Source organism: Panthera onca, chromosome B2, assembly GCF_046562875.1.
Source record: "Panthera onca isolate mPanOnc1 chromosome B2, mPanOnc1 haplotype 2, whole genome shotgun sequence".
NCBI classification, from domain to species: Eukaryota; Metazoa; Chordata; class Mammalia; order Carnivora; family Felidae; genus Panthera; species Panthera onca.
Window position 1 is genome coordinate 104515699 of NC_138343.1, and position 19487 is coordinate 104535185.

Below are 19487 nucleotides of genomic sequence, written 5' to 3' on the forward strand. Positions count from 1 at the left end.
GTACATTGTTTAGAAAATGGAGGAAGCCAAATACAATCTGGAAAAAGAATGGAGGGAAAGTAAAATACAGAAGCATAAGGAATAAAACCTGTTTTGTTTTGTTTTTAAGAGAAAGAAAAAACCTAAGATATGCTGATGTCTCTGTCTTGCATGGCCTGGTTCAAGTTAATTTCACCTGGGCAGTTTTCCTATTCACATAAAAAAATCAGGTCATATCTGGTAACATTTTCTGAAAAGACAGAGAATGCCAAGAGAAGGAACTGAAAAAGATTTAGAAAAAGAAACAAAAGCAAAAGGCCCATGGGATTAAAGGACCAGAACAAACTTTTATGATTGGTTCCTTTAGAATAAATTCAAAAGGAAACCTAATACTGTCTGTTGTAGCACAACATCATTTTGCTTAGGAGAATCTGGCTGGCTCCCATCCACTGAAGCTTCCCTCTGAATTTACTGTTCTGAGAAATGTACCTCCCCCCCACCCCCTGCCCCATTCTTGCTAATGGTCTAAAATATTTACTTTCAACAAATAACGTGTTTTGGCTCAGATTGCTTCCCAGAGGATGCATTTTTTTTTTAAAGTTTGCTTACTTATTATCTGCAAAATACATAACAAAGACAATTCTCTCTATTTCAATACCTTATAGTTAGCATGCTAAATGGAGCCTGCTATACTCTTCTATACAGGAATTCTAGCCTCTGGAATAAAGGAAACAAACACCAGCATCAGTAAGACAAATAACACAAGCACAGGGTTCTTAGGTAAAGTAAGACTCATAAATAAATGTTGCTAATTTCCTAGACAGGAAGAATATGGTCTTTGCCAATTGCTTTGCCCCATTTGGGGAAATCTCAGAACGTTTTTCGTACCCCAACCCCCTTCTTGGAGGGCTCTCTAGGATGGCCAGACTCTGTGTCTCATTACACTGCCATTCTGATCACAGATAATGGACTAGGATGGGCATCTGAGAGCCTGGGCACTCAGTCCACAGCTTGGCCACAGAAGACGTGTGGCATGAAGTCTGTACTCACAGAAGACAGGTTAGAGGCTCTTTTTGGGACTTTGAATATGAGACACAGAGACTCACAGAAGACACACCCAGAGAGGAGAGACTAAAAGAGGGTAAGGAGAAGTCCTGAGGCAGCAGAGTCACTCAGGTGGAGAGAAGATAAAGAATAGAGAGATGTTAGCAGGTAGCTGAAGAGCAAAATCAGCAGAGAATAGTTGAGTCACCAAAATGACGAGGACCGGAGGAGGGAACCACAGATACCTGCTACTGACATGACAGGGTAGACTGAGGGATTTCCCGATTTCTGCTTTTCCATGGGGCCAGCTGGTGTGTCCCAGAATATCATTACAGTCAACCACTATGACCTGACATAAACCCAAACATTCAACACAATTTTTGGCTTTATGATGAGTTTTAGGATACATTTCAAATACTTTCTATAATAAATGGAAATGATTTACTTAAATGCTCAATTTTATCTTTAACTTCTCTTAATGAAATCTTATAAATGGGTTTAGAAAGTATATTTTTTGTGTGTGCAACTAAGGAGACGTTTTTTAGATTTTATACCAGAGAAAGGTATAACTGTACTTTTTATTTGCCCTCATAATAAACTGGAAGTGATATATGCCTGTTGAGTAAATTATGTAAAATGTAATCTCTAATGATTTGATTATCTATTTAGTGCTTGCATTTTGCAATCACAATTGACCTCAAAGGGGCAAGACTGAATCTCTCCCTTCTCCTGAAACTTTCTACAGTCATATAAGTAAGCAGGGTGGGGGGAGGGGATGAAACTTTCAATAAAATTATCAAAATGCGTTCACTGTCTATTATTTAATGAGAATATTTTCCTGTCCAGGATCCCATGGCACTTCTAATCTTTTTATTGTAAATTGGTTATGGTGAGCCACAGGCACTTTTGGAGCACTGGATTTTCTTTTTCTTTCTTTCTTTCTTTCTTTCTTTCTTTCTTTCTTTCTAGTTTGTGGCTTAATGTGACATTTTCTTCTTTCTTTCTTTCTTTCTTTCTTTCTTTCTTTCTTTCTTTGTTTCTTTCTTTCTTTCTTTCAATAATTTATTGTTAAGTTAGCTAACATACCGTGTAGTCTTGGATTCAGGAGCAGATTCCCGTGGTCCATCAGTCACATATGACACCCAGTACAGCACTGGATTTTGTATGTGGTAAATATTGCTTGAAGTAAGAGAGCTTCTGCAGGTAGTAGAAATCAGGGCAGGATGGAAGGCAGGCTTTAATTTGGAGATGAATGTGGACCACTGCCCTCTCCTGGACAGAATAGGAGAAGCAGCAGTGTGCACATGAGGGAAAAGATCTAGAATATTTTCCAAATTCATTTAGACAATTCTTAATGAATGTCTACAATGTACTGGTATGCCATGGCACCGTGGGCCAAACCCCAAGAATGTTTGAAATTATCCCTCCCTTTGAAAAGCTTACAGACAGGATGGGGAAATAAAAATTTCCAGAGATGAAAGATAACTTCACTCAAGTGTCAAATCAAAGTAACCCAAGAAAACTCTACATTATTTCCATTCTTTGTAAAATACTTTGGCTCCGGTTAGATGGAGAATAGAAATATATACCAAAAAAAAAAAAAAAAAAGCTGGTCAAGAGCAAATTCTTGGAAGATCAGCAGGCACAAAACACAATAAAATTGTGTTTCACAGACTAAAACATTAAGCTAAAATTCAGACTTATGTGGCTCTTTTTTTCACAATAAAAATGTTGTAGGTAAGGATACTCCTGGATTCCCTTACCTTTCCAAAGTTGTTCTGTCATGTTTGTTTACTCATTGTGATTGCAACTCTTGCCTCCTACAAAGAAAACTAAGTTTCACCTTTGGCATATTTCAGAAAATGGACCTGGTCCATTTGAAGCTTATGAAGCCCTAACACAGCGGGTAAGTCTAAACCCCGTTACATCTTTCACTGGGTGGCAGCTGAAGTGCCAATCCACCATTGTGCCTTGCATCTCACTTCTTTGGACTTCTAGAGAAGAGAGCACAAGTTATTAGGCAGTCGTATTCTGGGCCCTTGGCCCACAAAGTCATTTAATGGCACTTTTAGCACTAATAAATGGAGAGAGTAGATTTCATAGTTGTGGGAGGGAGAACAGATCTGGCTAGAGAGAAATTCGTAACGAACCAGTGGCTGTATTTAATAACTTTCAGTGTTTTAATGGAAAGTCTTTATTTCAGATGTTTGCATATTGAAAATGATGCTCTTCAGTCTGTTTTGCATCCCCATTTGCAAAAAGTTGACAGCACCCTGTTGGGAGAAGGATGCAGCTTCCCTTCTCATCACATCTCCCTTCCACTGGCCAGCTTCTTAGAAGAATAGTTCCTGGGTGGGCAAGCCTTTTGGATGGGTCAAACATGAAGCCACCAAAGTAAACAACAGCCATGGAAATGTATGTAACAATCCTACTGACTCATGCCTTCTGTGCTGGTTGTCAGAGTATTGCCTCTCAGCTCCAAACCGACTCATCATTGCCCTGCTAGTGATGCTGGAGATAGATCTCACAAACATTTCTCCTTTGCCAGTAGAAGGGTCTCTAGGGATGCAGCGGGAGGACAGACTTCTCTTCCTGGCTCTGGGGCACCTTTTCTTGGTTTCCTCCTACAGGAAACGGTGACTGGCAGTGCTTTGTATACCCAGTGGCACTCACTTCTCAGTTCTGGCCATGATTTCAAGGTTTCCTCACTGCCAGCCTCAGTCCACCTTCACCCCAGTGGGGGATTTCTGCTCACTGGTTTTGATCCATAATTCCCTACCCACCCATCTCAGCCTGACAACGCAGAGGCCTTTTTCAGCATCCACGGGCTGCAATCACATGTCGCCAAAGATGTTTGAACCTCAGCCTTGGGAAGAGAGACCCTCTTCAAAGTGTGTTTTTTCTTTGGGTATTCTCCCTCAGCCCCAGGATATTCTTTAGCATTTTCTCCTTTCTTAGTAGCTAGTACCCTATAAATAGTTAATAATGTTTCATGTTAAACCTTCCTTATTGAAACGATTGTGTGGTTTCTGTCTCCTGATGGGGCCTTCACTGATCCACCTTCCCAGCCATGGCACACATGTGCCATGAATGTGCTTACAACATTCACCATTTAGATTTCCCTCCCTGCTTTAGGCATTCTTACTTATATTGCCTCCTATGAATGCTTCCTTTCAATTATTTCATTGATTTTCTATCACTCACCAAAAAAAAATCATTGCACACATTATTTAATTAAGGTAAATATCAACTCTGGAAGTGTCTAATAAAGTCATTTGTATGTCCCCGTAGAAGCAAAACATCAGTGCTTCTGAGTACAAATCTGTATTGGAGATTGCCGTGGAGCCGCCACCATTCTGAACTGACTCGGGAGCTTTATGCTTCAAAATATTTGAATTACTTGCATAGATGCAGCCTTGGTGGTTTTGTGCCTTCAGATAAGAAGCAAGATAAAAGAAAGAAGGCCAGTACGATTTACCAAAACCTTTCTGTATAGCCTCAACTCTAATCTTAAATGAACCAATTTCCTTAAATAAAATGATCGTCCAGTTAAAAAAAATCCTTCTGCCATTCAAGTTCCTCTGGGTTATATTCCTAAGCCTTTTGCCTTAGAGTTTGTGCTTACAACATTCACCATTTAGATTTCCCTCCCTGCTTTAGGCATTCTTACTTATATTGCCTCCTATGAATGCTTCCTTTCAATTATTTCATTGATTTTCTATCACTCACCAAAAAAAATCATTGCACACATTATTTAATTAAGGTAAATATCAATTTATAGTATTAAAAGTAAAAGATCTCATTTTCACTTTTTAGAATTTTCAAGGACAATATATCAGGGTTCAATTTTTTGACCTAAGGATTGGAATTTCAAGTTTTACAAGTCTTTTTATATTTTTTAGATATTATATTTTTTTCTCTAAAAATTTCATCTTACTGTGACAACACCCCTGATGTGATGTTTATCCTGAAAAATTATCAATTCCTTCTACCCTTTGTAATGACATCATGATGACACTGACCTAACAGTAAAAAGCTTTCCCAGCTTTGATGGGCAGAGTTTGTGCTAAGCCAAGCAGTTGTAAACACCATCAATAACTAGACGGTATGGATGTTCTGAGGGAGGCTTTGGAAGCTACACCCATCACACTCAGCTATTTATGATTATAGTTCCACATCCAGATTTTGGTGAGGGAAAGCAAAGCCTGAAAATCTGAAAAACTACAGCTGAAAGAGGTCCCACCTGATAAATATGGAAGCTGAGGTTCAGACCGGCAACATGACTTGCTAAGGGTCACACACTGGGAATGTGGCTGAGTAGGATGTGGATCCTTATCTTTTAATCTCGACTGCACTGGGTATGGTTAGACTATCGCTCTACATCTGATGATGGATTAGAGCTTCTTGTGTTTAAGTGACTTTTCAAAGGGAACGTTATAATGTCTCTTGCCAAGTGTAAACTTTATGATCATCTTAACTTTAAAGGATTAAGTTTTGGGGCATCCAGGTGGCTCAGTCGGTTAAGCGTCTGAGTCTGGCTCAGGTCATGGTCTTATGGTTTGTGGGTTCTAGCCCTGTGTTGGGCTCTGTGCTGACAGCTCAGAGCCTGGAGCCTGGAGCCTGCTTCAGATTCTGTTTCTCTCTCTCTCTTTCTGTCAAAAGTAAATAAATAAACATTAAAAAAGTAAAGGATTAAATTAATCTCTAATTCACTTCTCTTAATAATAAAACATTTGTCATGAATGTATTTGGAAACCATGAAATATATTTTTGCATAACTAAGGAAATGTGTTTTAGACCTTAGACCAGAGTAAGGTACAACTGTATTTTTGCCTTGCTTTCATAATAAACTGAGAGATTTATGCCTGTTAGATTACACTTAAACGCTCCAATGTTTCATCACTACAACTAAAATCGGCCATGTTAACTCTACTGCAATTTCCACATTTTCAGTTTTCTCAGAACAGCCGTCATAACAGGAGAAAATCTTCAAAAGTACATTTTAAAGAAACAATTTTTGGGAAAAGCACTAGAATAAGATCAGAAAAATTCTTTGTTTCTTTTCAAATTTTTGTTTAAATTCTAGTTAGTTAACATACAGTGCAGCATAGGTTTCAGGAGTAGAATTCAGTGACTCATCACTTACATACAACACCCAGTGCTCATCACAAGCGCTTTCCTTAATCTTCTTAATCTTCACTCTTCACTCATCTGGCCCAGCCTCCAACCCACCTCCCCTCCAGCTATCCTCAGTTTGTTCTCTGTCTTTAAGAGTCTCTTATGGTTTGCTTCCCTCTCTCTCTCTCTCTCCCTCTTTTTCAGAAAAATTAAATTGTAAGCTGGCTTTTATGACTATGTAACTGGCGACGACATCATCCTAAATCTGAATTATGTCATCAGTCAAATGTGGCTAATGATAGATACCGTTTTTACTTTACAGGACTCTTGTAAGGGGAAGAAATAATAAGTGGCAACTACTTTGAGCTTTTCTAAAGAAAGACACTGTATCATTAAAGTTTTGCAATATCATGTTGCAACGCTGCTGGCAATTTTTATAAATTATATGTCTTAATTGAAGTGTGAAGTGCTGAGGCAATCACCACAAAAGTAACTTGTATATGATAAAATCATATTTTAAAAATGGATGCATTTTGATGTTGCAGGAATATGACTTTAGAATTAGCCTGGCATCTCTTTTTTATGTAAAATGTAAGGCCTGATTACAGACTTTTTCGAGCAATGATTTGGCCTGCCATGGGATTTCTTTTCAGACCACTAGATGGCGCACTTTGGGCCTAAAGCTAATTGTTCAGACGCTGAGTCCGCGCGAGGATGAGGATGGTGTTCTGGATAAAGGCGTGGTCTGTCTGAGCTTGCAGCCAAACAAAAATCACAGGGTTTAGGTTCTAATCCTGACCCTGCAATCCTCCCTGGCCATAAGACTGTGGTAAATTGCTTCTGCCCTTGCTCCACTCCTCTCTAAAACTACTCTGTAACATTTGACACCTGCCTCCCCTCGGGAGAGTTTACAAGGATTAATGAGATAATGCTGCTGAAGGCCAGACCTTTTAATGAAAGCTGCTAATTATAAGCAAAGCATCAGTGGGCAAGTATGTAACTAAGTTCTGCCCCTTCCTCTGTGTTAAAAAGCTTGTGAATTGGGTGACATCATTCCCACATGTAAGAGAACATTTTGCTGTAGAAGTGAAAATGATTAAGAGAGAGAAAATTGGGCCCTCGAAGGAAACTGCAAAGGCCAGGAGACAACCCCTCTGCACCAGAGAAGGGTAAGGGTGATGAAATATTGTCTTCATTGTTAAGAAGGAATCTTGCATAGGAGTGGAGTGGATTTTTTCCCAGTTTGTTGAGGATGGAGAGCAGATAAGAATTTACAGGACATCAGAAACATACAAAAAGTTTACAGGAAACATATTTGGAAAGTGGATGTTGTATATGTTCTTAGTTTTATATCAAACAGATCTCTTTCTTCTAAGCTTTTTAAAAATTGAAATCAGAACACTTAACATGAGATCTACCCTCTTAATACATTTATAAGTGTACAGTATATTATTGTTGACTATGGGTAAAATGTTGTACCACAGATCTCTAGAGCTCATTCATCCTGCTTGACTGACACTTTGAGCCCATTAGTTAGTAACTCCCCATTTCCTCCTCCTCCAGCCCCTGGCAACCATCATTCCCCTCTTTGATTCTATGAATGTGAATATTTTAGATACGTCACCTAAGTGGAATCAGGCAGTGCTTGTCTTTCTGTGTCTGGCTTCGACCATGTTGTTTCACTTGCAGAATCTCTCTCTCTTTTTTTGTTTTAAAGACTGGATAGTATGCCATTGTATGTATATACCACATTTTTTTAAATCTAGTCATCTGTCAATTGCCTTTTAGGTTTTTTTCCACATCTTGGCTATTGTGAATACCGATGCAATGAATATAAGTGTGCTAAAATCTCTTCAAGATCCTGGTTTCAATTTTTGGGGGGACAAGTTCCCAGAAGTGGGACTGGCAGGCCTTATGGCAATTCTATTTTTTTTTTTTAAAGTTTTATTTATTTTTGAGACAGGGAGAGACAGAGCATGAACAGGGAAGGGTCAGAGAGAAGGAGACACAGAACCTGAAACAGGCTCCAGGCTCTGAGCTGTCAGCACAGAGCCCGATGCGGGGCTCGAACTCACGGACCGAGAGATCATGACCTGAGCCGAAGTCAGCTGCTCAACCAACTGAGCCACCCAGGTGCCCCGGCAATTCTATTTTTAATTTTTGAGGAACTTTCAAACTGTTTTCCACAGTGGCTACACCATTTTGAATTCCCACCCACTAATGGTGTGGAGGGTTCCAATATCTTCACATCTTCCCCAAAACTTGTTGCATATAAATACAAATATAAATATAAATATAAATATAAATATAAATATAAATATAAATATAAATGCAAATATATACCTGAGGTGAGGTGAGATGAGGTGATAGTGTGGTTTTGATTTGCATTTCCCTGATGGTAAGTGACTCTGAGCATTTTTACGTATACCTGCTGGCCATTTGAATGTCTTTTTTTTGGAGAAATATCTAGTCAAGTTCCTCGCTTATTTCTTAACTCAGTTACTAGTTTTTTAAACTAGAGTTACAGGAGTTCCTTACATATTTTGGGCATTAACCCCTTATTAGATATTTGGTTTGCAAATATTTTCTTTTATTCCATGGTTGCCTTTTCACTCTGTTGATCATTTGCTGTGCAGAAGCTTTTCAGTTTGATGTAGTCTCACTTCCTTATTTTGTTTTTGTTGCCTGTGCTTTTTGATGTCATATCCATAAAATTATGCCAAGACTAATGTCACTAAACTTTCCCCCTATTTTGTTCTAGGAGTTTTACAGTTTTGGGTTTTATGTTTACATTTTAATCCATTTCAGTTCATTTTTATGTATGGTATAAGGGTCTAATTCCATTCTTTTGCATGTGGATAGCCAGTTTTCCCAGCACCATTTATTGAAGACAATTTTTCCCCATTGCCATACTCAATGGTAGAAAACGGGAAGCTTTTCCTCTAAGATCAGGAACAAGATAAGGATGCCTCCTCTCACCATTTCTATTCAACTTAGTGCTGGAAGTCCTAGCCAGAGTAGTTAGGCTAGAAAAAGAAATAGAAGGCATACAAATTGGAAAGAAAAAAAGTAAAATTATCTCTTTTCACAGATGGTACAATCTTAAATGCAAGAAACCTCTAAATATTCCACCAAAAAAGCTGTTAGAATTAAGAAATGATTTCAGCAAAGTTGCAGAATACAAAACCAACATAAAATTAGTTTCTGTATACTGACAATGAACTATCCAGAAAAGAAATTAAGAAAACAATCCCATTTACAATTGCAGCAAAAAAGGATAAAATACCCAGGAATGAACTGAAGGAGGTGAAAGACTTGCATTGATGAAAGAAATCAAACAAAACACAAACAAATGGAATGACAGCCCATGTTCATAGATTGAAAGATTTAATATTGTTAAAATGTCCATACTATCCAAAGTGATCTGTTCTTGCAATGCAATCCTCATCAAAATTCCAATGGCATTCTTACAGAAATAGAACACAACCATCTACATTTATATAGTGCAAATATTTTTCATTAAAACATCTAGTATTTTTGTAGTATTGCCCATACATTTGCCCTAGTGAAAAGTTATTTTATTTTTCAAACTACTGCTTTATCACTTTAGTTATATTCTGCAAACATGGAAAGGGAATTTTTTGAACTGTTTAGTTGTGTGATAAACTCACCACACTGAGACTGGAAGACCTGGGTTTCAGTTTCAACCACATGATCACTAGCCATGAAATAATGAGAGTAATTATAACAAGAAGTGGGAAAAATCTTTTATTTGGATTGTGTTTTTTGAATGCCTACATTTTTAAAATATATACTAATCTTCAATTTTTGTCATATTCTTTCTGGAACTCAGTTTTCTTATCTGGAAAATGGGAATAACTCCCACTCTGTTTACTTCATAGGGATAATGTAAGTGTGAAAGACAAAAAAAAAATACGTAAAACTGCATTTAGAATTACAAAGCACTATGTAAAACTATTATTGCCACTCACATGAAGAGTCAGTATGACAACGTACAATAATATTAAGGATTGGGAGAGAAGAGAACGAGGCTGAATTCACAGGTCTGTTGTGAGAACCCAGAGGTGAACCTTACAAATATCTGATACCCATGTATTCTTTCCATGTATCCCACAAATGAACAACCCGAGGTTAATAGCCATAGGCTTCCAGATTAAAGGGATTCTGGCTAAGGATGCATTTCCCATATCGTCTTATATCTAAGAGATTTGAGCTAGTCTTAGGTGATTCCAAGTTTTCTCTTATGTATCAGGTCTGCAAAGGTTCTTAGAAATTTTATTTTTCTCTTGGGAAAACATTGCTTTGCAAATAAAATGGCTGCAACAATATTCTATAAGACAGCCAAAGACCACTTCCTCCATGCACTAAAACGATTATACAAAGGAATTGATTTGGGGCATGCATATTATGAGGTTGCCTTATTACATTCCCTTTTGTTTACCTCTCAAAACATTTTTCCCAGTGTGGGACATACACTCCACACACACCACGTGTTCAGAAAAATCTATAGATGCTTAAATGCCTAAAAGCATTTATCTCTGTTCACAATAGCTTTATCCCTGTGCCAAAATAAAATTCTTTTCGATCAGAATCTCTTAGCACCTAGTGATGAATACAGATAGAACCTATCTAATCAGGGAAGAAAACCACAGAACTGAGGACAAATCAAAGCTTCTCAAAACATATTGAAAGGGCAAAAAATGCATTTACCTGGGCAATTATGTCTGTAATTTCTGAGTAACTGTGGCATCTTCTTACACAAGATCGAGCCAAAAAATCTTCCACCAGCCGTGTTCCAATGCCATATCCCCTGTGGTCAAGGAAAGAGTGTGGTCTGAAAATAATATTTAAGTAGTGAATTCTATCCATGTTTGAGAATGGAGTCATCGGTTTAGCACTTGCATAAATGGATAACAAAGTAAAGCAAACTTGACAAGTCTAATGGCTATTTCACAGTAGGCTCTTTATTTGTCTTACAGACCACAGAAACACAAAGCACTTCTCTGGGAAATATTAACTAGTTTCCTATAAACAGAGAAGACTGAAGAGGTATGTCTGGCCCAAATTTGACAGTGTAGATTAAAGTTAAGGGAAGTTGGTGTTTGTAGCCTAGTGTTTCTTACTGGCAACTTTCTCATCACTAGCTGGTGATGGAACCAACGAGGATCTAGCTAACTTGTTGTCTGCTACAGGTATGGTACTTAGATGTTCATTCTTCTCCTAGCATAGTTATCATGGTAAGGGAACAGGCATATCCAGGATGGGCTCTGGAAGGAGAGGAAGAAGGGAAAAGTAAAATCAATTTTTGTTGCCAGCATAGGTTTCTGCAGTTAGAACTCTGAAGTTTGGTAAAAAGAAAATAAAGTGATGTTCAGAAAATTCATTTTTCATTCTAGGGAAACTGAACCTATGGGACTTGGGAGAAAGTATTTATATTATCTGTTAGCTCTACCCTACCATGAATAGATTGGGTAGCATCTCAAGTACAGTTTTGAAGGCATCTTATTGAGATGTCATACTATAGCTGAGTATGTAGCTGAGCAGACACCTTCGACAAGATAGACCTGAGAACTTTCTATCTAGCTGAGGAAATATGACCTTACTGGTGGAAATAAGAAGGAATAGGCTGCTTTTGCTAACCAATAGGCACAAAATTGGTCTTTTAATTTCACAACCACATGTACGTAGACAAGTGAAATGATTTGAACACAACAATAGAAGGCCCACCAAGATAAAGACAGCATGGTGTGTAAAGGGAATGTCTGTTCCATAGGGCCTAAAAGTTGGTGGGGGATAATCGGTAACTGGGTGGTTGGGGGAGACAGATTTAATGTCAGAGTGCTTACTAATTCACTAAGTCTATGAGACACTCTGTATTTCTCAGTAGATAGAAATATTCAATTTGGCTTACTTGCCTTCTGAGAAAACTGTTTTGTGATTCTAGCTAGAAAGTTCGCACTAAAAAAAACTTTTGAAGAACAGAATATATACTTTACAGAAATGGTTGTACTGTATATAAAAAGATGTTTCCAGCGTTTTCTAATCTCTATGCATATCCACAGCCTTGGACAGTGAGGGGTGATAGAAGGCCAAAATGTTATAGTCAGCACAGTAAGTGTACACACACACACACACACACACACACACATATGTATATATATATTACACACATATATACACACTATACACATGCACATATATCCATACCACACACATAGATACAAACTACACACATACACATATAACACACACAAATACATACACACTACACACACACACACACACACACACACACATCTTGCTTTGATCAAAGTGTATGTTTCTGTAGATAGTTCATATATTGAGTTAAAAATGTCAGATGTTTTCAGCAGAAGCTATTAAAGAAATCCAAATGTGAATTATTGCTTTACTTAAGGCAATGCCTTTCCACAGACTTTCAGAATTTATTCTTCAATATTTCATTCATATTTCATATTTGTTAAACTGTGCACCCAAGTGCTAATCAAGGTATGTTTTTTTTTTAGTCAGACAAATGAGTTTCTTCATTTTCTATATCTGTTTCACAAAACAATGTAAATTTAACATAAGCTACATAAAATGATGTGTACTCCAGAAATACCGTATCACGTGTTGAAGTATGACTTAAATGTAAATAGGTTAAGCAACTCCCGCTATTCCAGACACTATCTTGGGAAGTACTCCTGATTAATTAAAAAGAAATGAAAAATAAGTTATGTGAACCAAAATAAACACAAAAAAATAAAAAAGAGCTTTCCAATAGAAAAAGAATAAGCATAGAAAGGAGGGAAACCATGGTTCCAAAAAAAAAAAAAAAAAGCCTTTCAAGCTTTCCTTTATGTTGTCTTTTTTGTTTTCCACCTCAAAACACAACGAGCCCTTTTTAGAAGCCCTAAAATGCTCAACTAGGCTGGATTTCCCTTTCAACCTTTCTAACTAAATCTTCTATTTAGGACAGGTTTTCCAGTCACTGCCCAGTTAGAGTCCTTTTCAGGATCCATAATTAAGAGGTTCCAAAAAGGTTGAAAGATATTTTATTATTGAGCAATAATCTGATGGTCATATAATTATTCTGAGAAAATTAAAGGCTGAATTTGTACAGAAGGAATCTCCATTAATGAAGACAAGGAGAATGGACTTTATTTTAAAAGGAAGAAGTGGGTTTCTCCCTTTAATATATTTTTAAGTAAAGCATAACAATGGTAAAAGCATTCAAACAATGAAAACACTACATAGGAAAAAATAAACCTCTCTTCTACCCATAATCCCTGTCTCCAAGTTCTCTCAGGCAATCACCATTATTAATTTTTTGCATATCCTTCCATACATGGTCTATACTTATATAAGCATATATTTATATGTTAGAAGGAGTTTTATTAGAGCAAAAGACTTCTGGAAAGAATCAAATTTGATGACCCATCACATTGTTGAAAGAACAATCTTAGTTTTACCATACACTTGCTTATACGTGACTAGCAAAGAAATGATTTCTAATTAAAAAGAAAATGTTCCATGCTTGACTTTCATAGAAAAAAGTTTCCTTCCTGTTACATTATGCTTTATGACAACCCAAATGGCAGTTGTCAGAAATTATGTTCAGCTTTAAAATGTGATTTGTTGAAATATAAGAGCTGGGAAAGTGAAGCAAGCAAAGTCTTTACAGGTGGACAAAAGGCAGAGGATGTTAAGAAAAAAGTGCACATTCTATGAGAATACAAGACTTCTACTTACATTTTATCTAAATATTTATTCACATCTTCATCTTTTTCATAATCTTTACAGAGTTGGGCAACCAGAGCTCCATAGGTGAGGACAAAGAGATCTTTGTTCTAGAGAAAAAAGAATTAGTTTTACTTTATAGGCAAAGCTAGGGACGACATGCTACTCCACTTTTTTTAACAAAATTTTCCAATGGAAGCAGTCTTTGAGATCATCTGTTCATTTTTTTCTACCCTCCTACTAATTATTGCAACCATTTTGACTTTTGAGGGTGAGTTGTATCTATATTTGGATACATTGATGAGAAAAAGAGCTATAAAATAAAATAAATTTCTGAACAGGAAAAATATGCATCTATTGCTTACATTATATAACTTGCAATGTATTTTCATGGAGGAAGTTTTTTAAAAAAATAATTGCTAATATAAATTTCTGTTGTTCTAGAATGGGCTTTGGTATTGTCGACCATGTTTCAGTTGGAAGGAATAATTAATTGGGTGAGTCTTCTCATGAATCTGCACAATCCCTAATGGGTTCCAGATCTGCCAAGGAGACCATCAGCAGGAACTCAACTAGAGCAGCAAATTTGTGAGATGTTATTTTCTTTACACAGTGAAAAAAGGAGAATTTGTACTTTCCTAATAGAACTCCAAAATATGTCCTATTTTCAGAGTGAAGTAAATATGAGAATGACAACTAAGAATAATTTAGGTTTGGTTTAGTATAGGCAGGTAGAAAATAGGGGAAACAGAGCACACAAATCTCAGTCAATCCATTTAAAGAAGTCTCTCGGTTTTGCTTCTGCTCTTGAATACTAAGTAAAGGATGGAGGTATTAGAGATAATCAATTCCAAAGCTCTCAGTCCTACAGAGGAGGGAATGACTTGCCCAACCAGCCATCAACTGGGAGCCAGGGAGGAGCCCGAGACTACAGGCTCCACTTGGACGTAGTGATGATTTCTCAGGTGCACAAGAGACTTATTTGAAGTAGAAGTGGGTGAGAGAGAGAGGTAGGGAGGAGAACCACTGTTGGAAATAATCTTATTTTGTGTATAATCTGGTATTATCACAAAAAGCTAAATGTGAATTCCAGGTTAGAAGAGGCGTCTTTACCTCTAGACCTAGGTATCTTGGGTAGCCTAACGTGGAGGGTAAGATAAGATCCGATAAGATACATTCATTTTTTTTTTTTTAAGGCACAGGCAGAAATGGCTCAACAAATCAATAAAATTGTTTATTCAACAAAGTAGCTTCTGTAAAACATGATATAATTTTGATCCAAATACTTACAAAATTTGCCCAATACCACCAGAATCTCCTTCCTTATATGTGGGTTTATATCACAAGAAATGTTTCTTTAATCAGAATGAATATTTGTTATAACTAAATAAGTTGTAAATGGATAGAATCTAAATAGTTGTAGTGAAAAATTGTGTCCGTATTGAAAAAATAAGTTAAAATGTCCTAAGTGTCTGTAGAATATATGTTAGATATATTAATCAACATTACATCAAGGACTAATATATATATGAGTCAGGTATAATAAAATAATAAGTACATTAATATTTCCAGTAGAAAACAAGAAATGTAAAGCAAGTGATTTTAACAAAAATATTGTTAAACAAAATCACTGAAGGGTCACAATATATTCAATTTTTGTTCTGTTCTTATTTAATTTTAAAAACCTAATCATCCACTCTAAGAAATGTCTGTAAATTATACATGAAATATCTTCCTAATCTAAGGAGCCACCACAGAAGATCAATTACTGCTATGTGGTAATACCACAGCATAAAAATGGGCACCAGTGAAGGCAAGAGAGACAGAAAGACTGATAATGTATTTGTTGCCACCAGCAATAAAACAGAAGAATTTGAAAAAGAGATAAAAGGAAATAAAATTATACCCTATTTACATGCCAGAGCCGTAGCATTGTGCTCATTTATAATTATGGCCAACCTGAAATCATGGCATTTTCTTCTTTCTCTTTCTCTCTTACTCTGATGGGTGAGTACTAACTACACTGTACTTGCAGCTGCGTTTCAAGTTCAATACCCATGAGGGCCAGTTTTCTCCATCCCGCTTCCTTTTAGTAAAAGGCTGAACCTTGAACTACATGTCCGGGAGGGTCTCAAATCCATACTACTGATCACAGAAAAGGTCAACGTAAAATTTATCTTCACAGTTTATAAAACAATAAAGACAGTCATTTTCACATAAGAAAAATAGAACACCATTAGTTATTTGAGGTTTTGGAGATGTCAGGATAAAAGTGTGTTTTAGCTGATATATAAATGAAGGGATTTAGGTGCAATGTGAAATCTACAATATCTTTTCGTATTTCAGAGCCCCACATAAAAATCAGTCAGGATCCCAGAATGCCAAAGGGGGCACCTGCAGGCATTCCCAACTGGGGTGTGCCAGTTAATCATACAACTCCAAGTACCCATAACTGAGATTCCTCAATTTTATCCAATGCTCATCAGTTTCCTGAAATAATTAAAAGGGCTTTAAGTGTAATGATAAATTTTCACTTCTGTAACTTCTAAATGCCTAATAGAGGATTAAAGAGGAATATTTTTCCAAATATAATCTGTAAATAAGTTTTAAAAATAACTCTGAGCTTGGAATATACAGAAAGGACAGTAGCACATACAAAATTATAATGAGAGATACTTACATTTAAAACAAGGAAATATATTTCCAAAAGCAATAATCTTTTAATACTGAGTTTCTTGCTGATCTATTCCTGTTAATTTAACACGTAATCAACTATTTTATATACATTTCACTTGCCAGTTCATGAAGTATGAAATACAAAGAATTCTAAGTATGAAATACAAAGAATTGCTTAATCTTTTTTCCGTCAGAGACAGAAGATACATTTGGCACTTTATAGATCTAATTAGTCAGAAAGGAAAACCCTAAAATATGCATAAAGAATCGATTCTGTTATAAAGTGTTAGAGATCACTGATCACTGTACTATTCCCAGAGGTATCATTTATGATCCAACCCACTAAACACTCCCTTGCTCCCACTGAAAAAAGTCTGTTTATAGTGTCACTTTTTAAAATAAATCAGAAATCACTGAAGAAAATATTTTCTTCGAAGTAGAAGAAAAGCCTCTTTGAGAATATGTTTATAAAAAGATCTTACTATTTTATGGTATTCTGGTCTTCTGTGTGCAGGGCGAGACATTGTGCTTGAGAGATGAAGGATGTGATCTTCGATTTCTTTTCGTTGGCTTTTATCTTACAGGTGTATCAATCTCCGTCCTTTTGTTTCCGCAAGTTCCTTTTTGCTTTGAGACAAGAGTGCTACTTCTGCACTCCCCTGCTGTTGCTCTTTGCTGAACTGAAGAGGAAAACAATCACAAGCAGAACTGTCTTGTAGGCACGTCCCTTGCCACCGATCAAATACTGCTTCACTTGTGAGGACAAATTGTAATCTAGAGACATAAAAGCTGATAGTGGGAAGTCAGACCAGAAACACCAGCTACTGAAAATTCTTTAGCCCAAGGGAATATAAGAGTGGTGTTTTGCTCTCATGCCAACACATTGTTCTAAAATCACAAACAGAAACCTTCCCAATCCAAGATAAATCTAAATGTTAGCATTATTCAGTCTTTGTATTGATTGTTGTGTGAATTCGAGACAGGATCAGCAATCTGTACCTACTATGTCTTGGGTTCAAATGTAATAATCAATGACTCTAATGAGTATCACAGACCCCATCTTGTGTGATTCAAAATTCAAATGTATCTGGTATTTTTGTTTTCATAAGCAGCAGTTTTAAAGAATGATAGATTTGGGGTATTGGTATTTTTTCATAAAATGTTGGTCATAATGAGTGTTCTACAGTTTAATAATGTATAATATTTCTGACAGAGAAAGCAAGCCCTTAGCTTTCTTTTGATAGTCCCTGAGATGTTAGCTATTGAAGGCTCTCTTTATTTATGCAGGAGTATAGACCTTTAAAGTTAAAACAAGAAACTCCCTCATCTTGACAACTGCAGGGTGTGGAGGATCAGAACTGTTCCAGAAATAGAAGCATAAAACTCAGTTTAAGAAAGTAGTTTCCTACTTCTTCCATCTTTACCATCTGAGTTAATTGGCCCTATGTGTTCTAGAAAATTCTTGCTATGCCGTGACAGACTACTCAATACTTTGAAAGAGTGTGGTGTAGTTGAAAGAGCTAGGAGACTTTGGAAGGCTCAGACTAAGCTGCGGTTTTACCATTTACTGGCTGTGCGACCTTGGACAAGCCATTTTATTGCTCTGTGGCTCAGTTTCCACATTTGCAAAATGGCAATAATAATGCCCATCTCACAGAACAATTGGAGAATCAAAGAGATAATGTGTGCTATAAAACACATTATAATGCACCATATAAACACTAATTACTATAGATTTTTCTTGTAGGTGAGCGTTTTGAATGGAATTCTTCAATATTTAAGGTATTTCCATTAGTGCCTATGTTTTATGACTCCATTCTCAGGAAAAGTCAGTTTTGCTGGGTGGTGGTGTGTGTGTGTGAGGGTATTTTTCAGTGGCAGATTCATGACACCTTATATTTATATAAAGTTTACGATTTATAACATGGTTTTCATTTTATCTCATTTTGATTCAATTACCATCTGTGAAGTAGTCAGTACTGTAATCATTACCATTTTATAGGATAAGAATCTAAAAGTCATGTTGAGAAATTTGTTCAAAGTTGGCTGGGTGGTAGGCAACAAAGAGGGATTTGGTGACTCCAAATCCAAAATTTGCTGACTCCAAATCAAAATTTTTTTCTATTGCACACACTCCCATTATGTTAGAGCAAAGGTTTTAGAGGCAGACTCACAAAAGCTACTAAGGTGTGATGAGAGAATGTTGCTGAGCCTACTGTGGGGGTAGTTCTGGGTTCCGAGAAAAACCGAGAAAAGCCCTGTGTATTTGGTGGGTGGGGAGTAGTGGTCCTGGAATCAATTTCACTAAACTCTAATGGCTGTGGTATGGTGACATCAGGGCCACCATGATAATTCAGGACATGATGGGTGCATTAGGAAAAGCCAGCTCTTCCTCCAGACTGATTGACCTTCTCCTCTCTCCTGCGTCTTAGGTCAGGACCATAGGGCTTAAGGAAGCAGTCCCTGCCTGGGGTTCCCATATGAGAGCACAATCTGCACAAATACAGCTGCAGCCTGTGGTGCTAGGACACCAGTTTGCTGGTTTTCAGACTGTGAAACCCACTAGCCTTCAGCGGCTCTTATGATCCAAGGAAGCTTGGTGTGCCACAGGCTCTTTCTTTCTGTCAGTCTTCACTTAAATAGAAGAAAGTGTAGAGGTTATATTTCTTTTTTTAAAAAAAAAATTTATGCTTTAATTTGTTTTTGAAAGAGAGAGAGGGAGAGAGTGGGGGAGAGGGAGACACAGAATCTGAAGCAGGCTCCAGGCTCTGAGCTGTCAGCACAGAGCCCGATGTGGGTGGAGCCGAAGTTGGACATTTAACTGACTGAGCCACCCAGGTGCCCCAAGGAGTAGACATTTTATATGTTGGATAGACAGGTGACGGCAAGCTATCTTAAAAAGAAGAAAAAAA

General features: G+C 37.0%; 1 protein-coding gene across 2 annotated transcripts in view; it reads right to left on the minus strand.

Annotated features, from left to right (window-relative positions):
• TRAPPC3L (trafficking protein particle complex subunit 3L) overlaps positions 1-17381 on the minus strand; it is a 40989-nt gene extending 23608 nt beyond the window's left edge. Inside the window, exons 1-3 of one of the 2 annotated variants that reach the window (XM_060616463.3) lie at positions 17058-17381; positions 13912-14009; positions 10873-10972 (exon numbers count right to left, since the gene is read on the minus strand). In XM_060616463.3, the coding sequence (XP_060472446.1) occupies positions 10873-10972; positions 13912-14009; positions 17058-17099 (240 nt within the window). In that variant the 5' untranslated portion in view covers positions 17100-17381. Of the gene's footprint in view, positions 1-10872; positions 10997-13911; positions 14010-17057 lie in introns of both variants that reach the window. The other variant, XM_078447242.2, reaches the window with a different exon arrangement.
• Between the last annotated feature and the right edge of the window lie 2106 nt (positions 17382-19487).